General features: G+C 46.1%; 1 protein-coding gene across 1 annotated transcript in view; it reads right to left on the bottom strand.

Moving 5' to 3' along the window:
- fhdc2 (FH2 domain containing 2) overlaps positions 1-13,776 on the bottom strand; it is an 89,126-nt gene that overhangs the window by 19,339 nt on the left and 56,011 nt on the right. The window contains exon 7 of the mRNA XM_085997961.1: positions 7,297-7,367. Within this exon, the coding sequence (XP_085854087.1) occupies positions 7,297-7,367 (71 nt within the window). The remainder of the gene's footprint in view (positions 1-7,296; positions 7,368-13,776) is intronic.

Raw genomic sequence — 13,776 nt, 5'->3', positions numbered from 1 at the left:
GAGAGAAACAGGGTTAACGTTTCAGGTCTGGGGCCCTTCATCAGAACTGGAAAAAGCTGGAAATGTAACAGATATTAAGCAGGTGCAGAGACGGGGTGGGGGGTTAGGAGGGGAGGAAGGAATTTGTAATGTATACAACATTGAAGGGACTACTTTGTTTTGCGGATGTACATCCTTAGTTGCAAGCGTATATAACAGACGCGTATCGATTTGTATAGTCAGTGCCGAAGTTCCAGTTAACCAGTAAAGATCGCTTGAAGTTACTCTTGGTCTCTGCTGCTTTATTATTTTATGTAGTTGTGTATAGCGGTACAAACACAACAAATTGGCGACGAGAATTATGAACCTACGTCTTCCTATTCTGGCATCGCATCCAGAGGACACCGAAATTTGGAAGAAAGGAGCAAGAAGGCAGAGAAAACGGAGTACGCTTGCTAAGCTAGGCAGGGGATACGTAAGTCAAGTGAAAAGTGCATAGAACTTGCATGCCGCTAGCTAACTAGTAAAGAAAGAAAAACGGGTTTGGAAAAAAAAAATGGCGATGATTGGCATGATTGCAGCATTTGATAGCAGCATTGAAGACTGGGCAACTTACATTGAAAGAGTGGAGTTGTACTGTGAGGCTAACGGAGTGGAGGTAGAAAAGAAAGCCACTGTTTTGCTGAGTGTTATGGGCGCAAAGACATACGGGCTGCTACGTAGTTTATTAACCCCTGAAAAGCCAGCAAACAAAACATTCAAACAAATAGTGGACACACTCCAAGACCATTTAAGGCCGAAACCACTGCTCATAGCTGAAAGATTTAAATTCCATAAACGGAACCAGAGCAAAAATGAAAGCATTTCTGAATATTTGGCAAAGTTGCACAAATTATCAGAACATTGCCAATTTGGAGTGGGCTTATCAGACGCATTGAGGGACAGATTTGTGTGTGGCATGCAAAGTGAAAGCACACAAAAGAAGCTCCTGTCTGAAAAAGACCTCACATTGGAGAAGGCTCTGAGTATTGCAATATCAATGGAAGCAGCAGCACGTGGCGCTTTAGAAATTCAACAAAAATCCCTGGAATATTCAACTAATAAAATGTCACTGAAACAAGAAAAGAAGTGCTATTGCTGTGGCAAAATGTCACATGACCACAATGACTGTTGGTTTAAAGATAAAGATTGCAGACAATGTGGCAGACGAGGGCACATTGAAAGGGTCTGCAAAGCAAATAAGCAGAAAACTGATACAATACAGAGTAACAAAAAGGTACATCAAGTGACTGAAAACAAGAAACCTTTCAAAGATAGATACAAGAAGGTACACTACGTCACTGGAGACAGTTCGGATAAAGAAAAAAGTGACACAGACTCAGAGGAAGAGGATCTGGCTTGTCTAAAACTACACAGTGTGAAAGAGACAGGGGATCACAGAATAATATGGGTTACTCCAGAAGTGGCAGGAGTTAGGCTGAAAATGGAGTTGGACACAGGCTCAGTTTTAACAGTGATCTCTGTACATGACTACAAACGACTGTTTTCACACATACCGCTAAGGCCAACTAAAGTATTGTTAAAGACATACACAGGACAAAGAGTGTGCTCCAAAGGTAAAATAAAAGTGACAGTGACACACAAAGAAAAAAAAATACCGCAATTGAACCTTTATGTAGTGGAAAATGGAGGACCACCATTGCTGGGACGCGAATGGCTCAGGAAAATACAGTTGGATTGGCACACCATCCAAGCACTGTTTGTGTCAGCAAAGGAGGACAGTAACACCACTCCTGTGAGACTGTCACAAATACTCTCTGACTCTCAGGAAGTGTTCAAGAAGGGAATAGGAACACTTAAGGGCATGAAAGCAAAAATTAAGATTGAGGAGAACGCAAATCCAAAGTTCCATAAGGCCAGACCAGTGCCTTATGCAATTCGCCCTTCAGTAGAAGCAGAGCTGGAGAACTTGGAGCAGTTAGGGGTCCTGTCCAAGGTGGATTGGAGTGAATGGGTCACACCTATAGTTCCAGTGATGAAGAAAACCTCCAGCACTAAACCAGGAAAGCCAAGAAAAGTGCGCATCTGCGGAGACTTTAAAGTGACTGTTAACCCAGTCCTCCACACAGTACAGTACCCATTGCCTCGCATTGAGGACATCTTTGCTTCCCTGTCAAGAGGGGAACGCTTCACAAAGATTGACTTGGCCCAGGCCTATCTCCAAATGGAAATTGATGACGCATCAAAGAAGTACCTGACAATAAATACACACAAAGGCCTTTACCAGTACAATCGGCTGGTATTCGGAATAGCATCAGCTCCTGCAATCTGACAAAGGGCAATGGACCAAGTCCTGCAGGGGATCCCAGGTACTCAGTGTTATCTTGATGACATCATCATTACTGGCAAGAATGACAATGACCACCTTTCCAACCTCGAACAGGTGCTCATCAGGTCACGGGAGTATGGGCTCCGAGCGAACCGAGACAAGTGTGAGTTTTTCAAAAAGGAAATCTCATACTGTGGACATGTGATTGACAAGGACGGTTTACACAAGTCTCCAGACAAGATTGAAGCTGTGATTAATGCACCAACACCTGAAAATGTGTCTCAGTTGAGATCATATCTTGGACTGGTGAACTACTATCACAAGTTCTTGCCCAACCTATCCACAGTGTTACATCCACTAAATGCACTGCTACAGACAGGGTCACAATGGAAGTGGAGTGACAGCTGTGAACAAGCTTTTCAAGAGAGTAAAAGACTCATTACTTCAGAAGAGGTGCTAGCTCACTTTGACCCATCCTTACCTATTCGACTGGCATGTGATGCTTCACCCCATGGCATTGGTGCCGTGTTGTCACATAAGTTCCCAGACGGCTCAGAAAGACCAATAGCCTTTGCCTCAAGATCATTGACTACAGCTGAACGCAATTATGCACAGATTGACCGAGAAGCCCTCAGCCTTGTGTGGGGAGTCAAGAAATTCAACCACTACTTGTATGGTCAACAGTTTACACTGTTAACTGACCACCAGCCTCTCGTTTCAATCTTCAACCCAAGGATGACCTTGGTTCCAGTGATGACGGCACAACGGCTGCAGCGATGGTCACTCTTCCTAGGGGCTCACCTGTATGACATTGAATACAAGGGGACCAAGCAACATGGCAACGCCGATGGTTTGTCACGTTTACCACTGCCGACCTCAGAGAGAACTACAACAGTTGACTCAGCAGAGGTATTTCACACAACAATAGTTGAGCAGCTACCAGTGATAAACTCCCTCATTGAAAGAGAAACACGCAATGACCCTACATTGTCAAAAGTTTATGACAGCACTGTGAAGGGATGGCCAGCGCATGGTGACTCATTGTTTCCAGCATTCTCAGCTAGGAGGGAGCAGTTATCAGTGTGTCGGGGAACACTGATGTGCGGCTCACGAGTTGTGATTCCTCCCAAGTTTCGTAACCGAGTGCTAGATGAACTGCATGATGGCCACTTAGGTACGGTAAAGATGAAAAGCCTTGCCCGTGGATATGTGTGGTGGCCGGGAATTGACAAACAGATTGAGGACCTGACAAAGAGCTGCTCAGGATGTCAAAAGGTCCAGAACGCACCACCACAAGCCCCTCTCCATCCATGGGAATGGCCCTCATCACCATGGCAACGTGTGCACATCGACTTTGCTGGACTGTTCATGGACTCCATGTTCTTGATTGCAGTCGATGCACATTCCAAATGGCCCGAGGTCATTAAAATGAAATTAACCACATCTGAAAAGACCATTTCAGTTCTGAGGACCATGTTCGCTAGAAATGGCCTACCGGAACAAATCTGCACAGACAATGGAGGACAATTTGTCTCTGACGAATTCCAAGGTTTCATGAGGAAAAATGGAATCAAGCACTACACATCTGCCCCGTACCATCCAGCTACAAATGGCTTGGCAGAAAGATTCATCCAGACTTTCAAGAAGGCCATCAAAGCAATGTACAGCGAGAATCTGCCACTGCAACACAAGATAGACAATTTCCTCTTTGCTTATCGGAACGCAGTACACGCAGCCACTAATCAGACTCCAGCGATGATGTTTCTGAACAGGAACCTGAGATCTCGCATGGACCTTCTTAAACCGAATGTACATCGTGATGTAGAGAACAAACAGTTCAAACATTTGAATGCTAAGCCAACAAGAAGCTTCAGTGTGGGACAGTCAGTTCTTGCTCGTGATTTCCGGACGGAAAAGTGGCAACCAGGTACAATATCCACAAGAGAGGGACCACTGATGTATACTGTGGATGTGGGAGAGGAAGTTTTGAGACATCATGTGGACCAAATTCTGGATGTTCAGGTGGAAAACACCCCTATACCTCGCCCAGACTCACCTGACATGGAAACAGACACTCCTGATTCATCAGCATCAGCACCAGCCTCATCCACAGCTGAGAGCTCTACCTGTGCTGATAGCTCACCTGATGCAACTGTACCTGTACAGTCTCATTCCCCAAAGCAAAAGAGTCTGGAGAGACGTTACCCAGAGAGGCAGAGGAGGCCTCCCCAGAGACTTGACTTGTAAAAGGGCTGTTGACAAAATAAAATGTTATGTTGGAATTTGAATTTTGTTACTTTTAAGAAAACCAAAAGGTTACTGTAAAGACAGGCTCTGTATGTTAATTATAGAAATTTTGCATTAATATACTATTAAACTAAAGGGGGAGGAAGTGTAATGTATACAACATTGAAGGGACTACTTTGTTTTGCGGATGTACATCCTTAGTTGCAAGCGTATATAACAGACGCGTATCGATTTGTATAGTCAGTGCCGAAGTTCCAGTTAACCAGTAAAGATCACTTGAAGTTACTCTCAGTCTCTGCTGCTTTATTATTTTATGCAGTTGTGTATAGCAGTACAAACACAACAGAATTGAAAGAACATGCTGTGAAAATGTTGCAAATGGGAATGGCAAAATCATACTGCATGAAAAATGGGGGCAGGGATTATTATCTGAAATTGTTGAACTCTACGTTGAGTCCGGCAGGCTGCAAAGTGCCCAATCGAAAGATGAGGTGCTGTTACTCGAGCTTACGTTGAGAGATCAGAGTGGGAGTGAAGTGGAGAGTTAAAGTGACAGGCGACTGGAAGCTCGGGGGTCACCCTTACGGACTGAACAGAGGTGTTCCGCAAAGCAGATTGGGCGACCGCTTTGCGGAACATCTCTGTTCAGCCCGTAAGGGTGACCCCGAGCTTCCGGTCGCCTGTCACTTTAATTCTCCACTTCACTCCCACTCTGATCTCTCTGTCCTCGGCCTATTACATTGTTCTAATGAAGTTCAACGTAAGCTCGAGGAACAGCACCTCATCTTTCGATTGGGCACTTTGCAGCCTGCCGGACTCAACGTAGAGTTCAACAATTTCAGATAATAATCCCTGCCCCCATTTTTCATGCAGTATGATTTTGTCATTCCCATTTGCAACATTTTCACAGCATGTTCTTTCAATTCCTTCCTCCCCTCCTAACCACCCCCCCCGCCCCCGCACCCCCCGCCTCTGCACCTGCTTAATATCTGTTACATTTCCAGCTTTTTCCAGTTCTGATGAAGGGTCCCAGACCTGAAACGTTAACCCTGTTTCTCTCTCCACGGATGCTGCCTGGCCTGCTGAGTATTTCCAGCATTTTCTGTTGAAATAGAATGCATGGTAGCTGAATCAGTGCAAAGTGTGCATTTGGCCACTGCATTGTGTACACGTGGAGAGGACTATTCCTGCATTGGGTGGGCACTGAGGTGAAGGTGTTAGCAATGAGGCGCTGTCATATGGCACTTGCTGCCTGCAAAAATGCAGAATCTCTTTTGGCTTCTCATCTTTGTTTTACACTGTCCTTGGCTGCAGGTGGGAAACTCTTCCATCTAACATATGCTTATCCTCTTTTGATGGCAAAGTTGTGAAATATGCAACAGTGTTGATCTTGAAGACTTTGGGATCTGGAAGCCCTAAACCACTTTAGGCTGTGCATTGCAAAGGCTCTGCATGTGGTCAGCTATATCTAGGACTAGTATAAACTTCTTTCAGTCATCTCCTCCCATGTCTGATGCACCAAACACTTTTGGGTGCGGGAGGGATGGGCATCAGTTCTATAAATTGTGTGCCTCCTCTCAGTGACTCCTTTCAGTATGCTTGCAGCTTCTGCCCTGAAAACTTGGGTTTCCTCACTCTGTAACGCCCAATCATTCGCAATTTTGCTGCGTAAACATCTGCCTTTCCCAGTACTATTTAAGGTGCTTAACTGCTTCCAAATTGTATTTCACAGCTGATTAAGAGCACTTTTCATTGGCTGCCTACTGTGTGGCAGACATAGTCCTGATTTTATACACAGACTGAAAACAGCAACGTTCTGAGTAAACTGGTGACCTCTCCAATTTTTTTAGTAACCCACAATTTACTCCACAGTAATTTTCAGCTATTATGGCCTGTAATTTGTGGTCAGTGAAGCAAAGGCGTTTGCCGCTGGCTCCGAAGATAGCTTCCCACAAAGATGGGGCTCTCGCATGGGGGAAAGGTAAACCTGAAATAAATATGAACAAACTTTAAAAAATATAAAAAATGTTTTTTATAGTTTCTTAAAAATTGTAATTTTTATTAAAATGGGGAAATTTGACACGCCACAAAATTAAAATTAGTTTTTAACATTTATTTAACAGTCAATACGCTGTTAAAATCCCAGTTGCACCTAATCCAACTTTTAATGGGGTATTTAACAGTGATATGACCACAGAAAAGCTGAGGTTTTTGTCAGTTTTACTGATTTCCCTGATTAAACTGATTACTAGCTATGGGGAAATGGGGTCCACAGCACAGCCAGTGTCGGAGCAGTGAATAACTGACTGCAACATCAGGATTGCTGTGTTAGGATGCGCATGCGCTAAATCCTGAAGTTGCATTCAGTTTCAAAGGGCTAATAACAGTGAACGCTGTTCGTTCGCCGCTATTATCCACCGCAAATTCTGGACCAATGTCTGCTTGATTTCCCTCAATTTTTCAACCTTTGTGATGTCCTGCACTTGATGGTGATTTTGCAATTTAAAAAAAGCAGATGGAATGTCTGTTTCAGTCACACTTTACAGTGAAGCACACAGCAATTGAGATTTAGTGCAGGCTGTTCTCGTCTGTTCCAGCAATTGAATCTGTCTGGAAATTGTCCAATACAGTAGCATTGTTTCTTTAATAAAACAGACCTAGCATTTTTGGCAGTGAGCAAATTAAAGCAAAAGATGATCATGAATTCTGTGTATTAGATTTACTCAGTTCAAAATACTTACTGCATTCATGTGGTTTCCAGCTTTCAACACCAACCTCAAGATAGTATGCAACTCATCACAGTTCCGTAGTTCTACAAGACAGCAAAAGCATTATGCACATTCAGAATTGTCTCTCACATATGCACAGACTGCAATACACCCACAGCTACATGCACAGACAGCACAAATATACAGATATTATTGTAGGTATGACTTCCTGTTTACGGTTTAGATACATTGGCATAGACTGTCTGATTGAACGGCATGTCCAATGGGGCAGGTCTTCTGCCTGGGACCATGGAAATGACATGTCAAGAAAGATAACTGATCTTGAAAGTGTAATCTGACATACAAGATTCGGTAGACATTCATGAATTTTGCTTGCTTCATTTTTGGTTTGTGTTTACTCGCTCTCTGAAGGGTAGGTACTGGTCTCTCACAGTGAGTCATCTGTAGAGTCACTTGGTTCAATGTTTAACTTCAACTCTGTGCATGCAAGATAATACAATCCATAAAGAGTTAATGAAGGTATTGTTAGATCCGTGTATCTTAATGTTGTGTCCTTCAATAATCAGACAAAAGACTGCAGGGAACGATCAACAGGTGTTTACTGAATGAGGGTTCAAACTGCAACTGACTGTACAGATCACTACTCAGGGTTTATATACAGGTGTGGTCACTGCCGGTACTACAGTATACAGGAGCTGTAAAAAGTAGTTCTCCCCTTAAAGGTACATACATTACAATTCCTCCCCTTTTAGATTAACAGTACCATAACACTCATTTAACAATTAAATATCAACTAATTACAATTAACACTTTTAACATGCAACATTAGCTGAAAATAGTCTATTTATAAATTCAGTCTTTGGGGAGGCTTCCTGATCCTTTCTGGATAGCGCCTTTCCCGAGTGTCTTGCTCTTGGTGCGGAGGCGATTCTGGCCCCCTGTCGTCGGTTGGTTCATCAGCTTCCGATGCTACTGTTTCTGGGGTAGATGCTACCTGTACATCGGGTTCATCACCAGGTACGTATGGGCGAGGCATGGGGTTGACTTGTTCCTGTGATTCTAGGATCTGGTCAGCATGGCGTCTCACGATGCTCTCCCCAACGTCCACTGTGTACATCAGTGGGCCCTGCCGTGTGCATATTGTTCCTGGCTGCCATTTTTCTGTTCGGTAGTCGCGGGCCAAGACTGGTTGCCCTACATTGAAGCTCCTTGTTGGCTTCTCATGGATGTGCTGGAATTGCTTACTCTCAACATCTCTTCGTACGTTTGGTCTGAGCAAATCCAGGCGAGATCTTAACCTTCGGTTAAAGAACATCATGGCTGGGGCTTGGTTGGTGACTGCATGTGTTGCATTCCGGTAGGCGAACAGGAAATTGTCCACCTTGTGCTGCAGCGGAATGTTGTCATTGTACATAGCCTTTATTGCCTTCTTAAAGGTTTGTACGAACCTCTCAGCCAATCCATTTGTGGCTGGATGATATGGGGCAGATGTGTAATGCCTTACCCCATTCCTTTTCATAAATCTTCGAAACTCTTCGGACACAAACTGTGGTCCGTTATCAGAGCAAATCTGCTCTGGCTAGCCGTTCCTGGCAAAAATGGTCCATAGGACTGCAATAGTTTTCTCCGTGGTGGTGGAGGACATTTTGATCACCTCAGGCCATCGAGTGCGTATCCACGGCTATTAAAAACATTGAGTCCATGAATGGACCAGCAAAATCAATATGCACCCGTTGCCATGGAGATGAGGGCCACTCCCATGGGTGTAGAGGGGCATGTGGTGGTGCATTTTGGACCTTCTGGCATCCTGAGCAGCTTTGTCAGGTCCTCGATTTGCTGATCGATCCCCGGCCACCACACATAAGCCCTAGCAAGGCTTTTCATTTTCACCCCTCCCAGATGACCTTCGTGAAGCTCATTGAGCACTCTCTCCCTTAACTTGGGTGGAATTACCACTCGGGATCCACACATCAAGGTCCCCTGGCATACTGACAGCTGTTCTCTTCTGGATGAGAATGCTGGCAACAGTGAGTCGCCATGTGCTGGCCATCCCTTCACCGTCAAATCATATACCCGAGACAGTGTCGGGTCATTTTGGGTCTCCTTCTCTATACCAGCGTTAGTTACTGGCAAGCATTCAATTATAGTCGAATGAAATATTTCGACAGGATCCACTGCTGGTGCTTCCTCCGCAGTAGGCAGTGGCAGGTGTGATAGCCCATCAGCGTTTCCATGCTGTTTCGTGCCCTTATACTCAATTTCATATTGGTGCGCCCCTAGAAAAAGGGACCATCTTTGTAGCCGTTGCGCAGTCATCACCGGAACGCCCTTCTTTGGATTAAAGATGGAGACAAGTGGTTGGTGGTCAGTCAGCAAGGTGAACTTCTGCCCGTGCAGATAGTGATTGAACTTTTTCACTCCCCACACTAGGCTGAGGGCCTCCCTGTCAATCTGGGTGTAGATACGCTCGGCTGAGGTTAGTGATCGTGCCGCAAAGGCTATTGGCCTCTCTGAGCCGTCCGAGAATTTGTGCGACAGCACCGCTCCAATGCCGTAGGGTGACGCATCACATGCCAACCGAATTGGTAATGCCGGGTTGTAATGGGCCAATATCTCTTTCGATGTGATTAGTGTTTTGCTCTTCTGGAAAGCTCATCTACATTCGTCACTCCACTTCCATGGCACCCCAGTTTGCAGTAGGGTGTTCAGTGGGTGTAGTATTGTAGACAAATTTGGCAAGAACTTGTGGTAGTAGTTTACCAGCCCGAGGAACGACCTCAGTTGTGACACATTTTCTGGTGCTGGAGCCTTGACTACTGCCTCAATCTTCTCTGGGGACATATGTAACCTCTCTTTATCGATAACGTGGCCACAATACGAGATCTGTTTTCTAAAAAACTCGCATTTGGGGCGGTTAGCTCGGAGCCCATATTCCTGCAATCTAGTGAGCACCTGCTCCAGGTTGGCAAGGTGATCACTGTCATTTTCGCCTGTGACCAGGATGTCGTCCAAATAACACTGGGTCCCTGGGATCCCTTGCAGGACTTTTTCCATTGCCCTCTGCCAAATAGCCGGAGCTGATGCTACCCCAAATACCAGCCGGTTGTATTGGTAGAGACCTTTATGGGTGTTGATTGTGAGGTATTTTTTTGATGCTTCTTCTACCTCCATTTGCAGATATGCCTGGGCCAGATCAATCTTAGTGAAGCGTTTCCCTCCAGATAGCGAGGCGAAAATATCTTCAATCCGCGGAAGTGGATATTGTACGGTGTGAAGGACCAGGTTCACTGTTACCTTAAAGTCCCCACAGATGCGAACCTTCCTTGGTTCCCCAGGCGTGCTGCTCAACGACTTTTTCATCACAGGGACGATGGGTGTAGCCCACTCGCTCCAGTCTACCTTGGACAGTACACCTGAACGTTCCAGACTCTCCAGCTCTGCTTCGACGGCTGGGCGGATCGAATAAGGCCTTAAAAAATTTTGGGCTTGCGTTTTCTTCAATTTTAATCATCGCTGTCATGCCTATTAGTGTTCCGAGTCCTTGCTGGAACACTTCTTTCGCATCAGTTAGGATCTTTGGCAGTCGCCCAGGTGTGACGTCGTCATCCTTTTTGTCAGCCCCAGTCAGTGCCTGTATGGAATGCCAATCTAGCTGTATCTTCCGGATCCATTCACATCCTAGTAGTGGTGGTCCTCCATCTGGCAATACATATAGGTCCATTTTTGGTGTTTCCTTGCCGTTATATATAACGTTCACCCTTATTTTTCCTTTGGGGTAGACTTTTTGCCCCGTGTACGTCTTCAAGACAATCTTTGTATCTCTCAAGGGTATATGTGAGAATAGCCGCTTATAGTCCCTTCGGTTTATGACTGTTAGGGCTGATCCTGTGTCCAATTCCATTTTCACTTGGACTCCTGCTATCTTGAGTGTGACCCAGATAGTTTGGTGATCCTCCGTTTTGATCACATTATGTAGTTTCAGACAACCCAGCTCCTTGCTTCAGGAGTCTGTATCACTCTTCTGTTCGTCTGAACTACTCTCCGTCACCTTATGTACCTTCTTGTACTTCTCCTGTGGAGATTTCTTGCTGCTGGTTTTCTTTCCCGACCTGCAGACTCTTGCTATGTGTCCTACTTTTCCACACTGTCTGCACACTTTGTCCTTGAACCAGCAATCATTATGGTCGTGTGTTGTTCTCCCGCAGCGATAGCACTTCACTGTTCCGTATGACATTTCATTTGTGCCATATTCTTGCGGTCTCCGTTGTATCTCTGCAGCGCCCCGTGCTGTTGCTTCATGTGATACTGCCATGCTGAAAGCCTTGTCCAGCATAAGATCCTTTTCTGATAGAAGCCGTTTCTGGGTTCCTTCACTTTGAAGCCCACACACAAACTTGTCCCTTAAAGCATCTGCTAGTCCCGTTCCAAACTGGCAGTGTTTTGATAGCTTGCGCAGTTCCGTTAAATACTCAGCATTACTTTCATCTTTATGCTGGTTCCTTTTGTCAAACTTAAATCTTTCTGCTATCAGCAGCGGTGTGGGGTTTAAGTGGTCCTGTAGGATTGACACTATGTTTTCAAAATCCTTTTCTACTGGCTTCTCTGAGGTTACTAGGTTTCGTAGTAAGCCATACGTTTTTGCACCCATTGAATTCAACAATACCAGCGCTTTCTTGTCATCTGGCACTTCATTCGCCTTGCAGTATACTTCTATGCGTTCGACATATGTCGTCCAATCTTCGACTTCATTGTCGAACGCTGTGATACTGCCACTCTTCGGCATTTTTGGGTGTGGTTAGACTGGCTTAAAATGGCGTCTCCCGTGCTTTCCTTTCTTCCCCGCTGCGGCTTAAAATGGCGTCTCCCACGCTTTCCTTTCTTCCCCGCTGCGGCTTAAAATGGCGTCTCCCGCGCTGCTGCCAACGCCACTCTCGGCGGTCCTCGTGGCAAATGGCGACGCCCTGTGGGTTTTGTGCGCTGCTCCTGTGCTGCTGCCAATGCCGCTCTCTGCGGTTCTCGTGGCAATGGCAGCGCCTCGCGTTTTCCTGCGCGCCTCTCTCCCCCGTTGACGCTGCTCGGCCCTTGAACACCGGCTGCGCTCTGCTCTCTCTCGTCTCTCTCCCCCGTTGACGTCGCTCGGTCCTGAACACCGGCTGCGCCCTGTGCGCTCTGCCCTCTCTCTCTCCCCCGTCGACGCTGCTTGGCCTTTTTCTGTGCCACTCGGTCGGCTCTAGCCGCCGCTGTCCGGGAAGGGTCTGCGCAGTACCTGTTGCCAGCCCGTTTCGCTGGACCACCGTGACTGGAAAGCCAAGCCTGGCTCTCGACAGCCTCCCCTGCGATGCTCAAATCTCCGCTGGATGACTGGGCGGTTGCCCGTGGTCGACGCCCGTGCTTCTGGACTCGACCTCCTTCCACTGTTCTCCAGGAGCGAATCCCTGGGAGGTGATGCAGAGTTGCAGGTAGGTTCGAATCTACCTCGTCGCCAATGTTAGATCCGTGTGTCTTAATGTTGTGTCCTTCAATAATCAGACAAAAGACTGCAGGGAACGATCAACAGGTGTTTACTGAATGAGGGTTCAAACTGCAACTGACTGTACAGATCACTACTCAGGGTTTATATACAGGTGTAGTCACTGCCGGTACTACAGTATACAGGAGCTGTAAAAAGTAGTTCTCCCCTTAAAGGTACATACATTGATGTAAGAAAAAGGAGTCTTACCATCAAGTAACTTCAAAGTAAGCTTTAAGTAACTTATAAACACACTATATACAAGAGAGGTCTTTACCATGCCTCTGGTAGAAGCCTCTTACAATACTGAACAGACCAGTATTTATACCAGTCCAACAGGAAGTGACATATGACAGGAAGTGAGGTATGTACACAGTTCATAGTTCATAGTTCACAGTTCACAGGAAGTGATGACATAACTTCCCGGAAGTTATTATTATTATCACATTCTTCCCTCCTGCAGGATTAGGAGGCTGTGGTCTACCTTTTGGTCCGCAGCTGCCGAACAAGGAAGAGTCGCACCCGTTTGGATTGCCGTCGTAGAGGGTCACTGGTCCGCTTACATGCGGTTGGCCATGGGTCAGAGTCTGTGTGGCCTGGATTGCCCTGTGAAGGGTCGGGGAGATCATGGCTTCGAGTACGAGCCCCAATAGGTTCAAAGTCGGACTGCCTCTGTTCAGAGGGAGGTGCAGAGCTGGTCTGTGGCGGATCAGTACTTTCATGCGCGGTACTGGGAGGGTCGCAACCTTGAGTACGGGGTTCTACCGGCACCAAGCTAGTTGGTGTCCGATCAGGATCCTGGAGAGGGGTACCCGATAGGTCCCAAGAGTTTCCTGGTGAAATGCCATCACCCGATGTCCCACTAGGTCCTGGTGGGCAGGGAGCCAGATCCCGTAATGATACGGTAGATTCTCGGCCGTCGGAATATCGTATGTTTGCATAGGTGGGGTTGGCATCGGTTAGTTCGACCTCGTCTATGAGAG

The sequence above is a fragment of the Somniosus microcephalus genome, chromosome 1 (assembly GCF_052327205.1).
Source record: "Somniosus microcephalus isolate GS21.2 chromosome 1, FLI_Smic_1.0, whole genome shotgun sequence".
NCBI classification, from domain to species: Eukaryota; Metazoa; Chordata; class Chondrichthyes; order Squaliformes; family Somniosidae; genus Somniosus; species Somniosus microcephalus.
The sequence above is the reverse complement of the archived record's forward strand: the minus strand, read 5'-3'. Positions and strand labels throughout refer to the sequence as shown.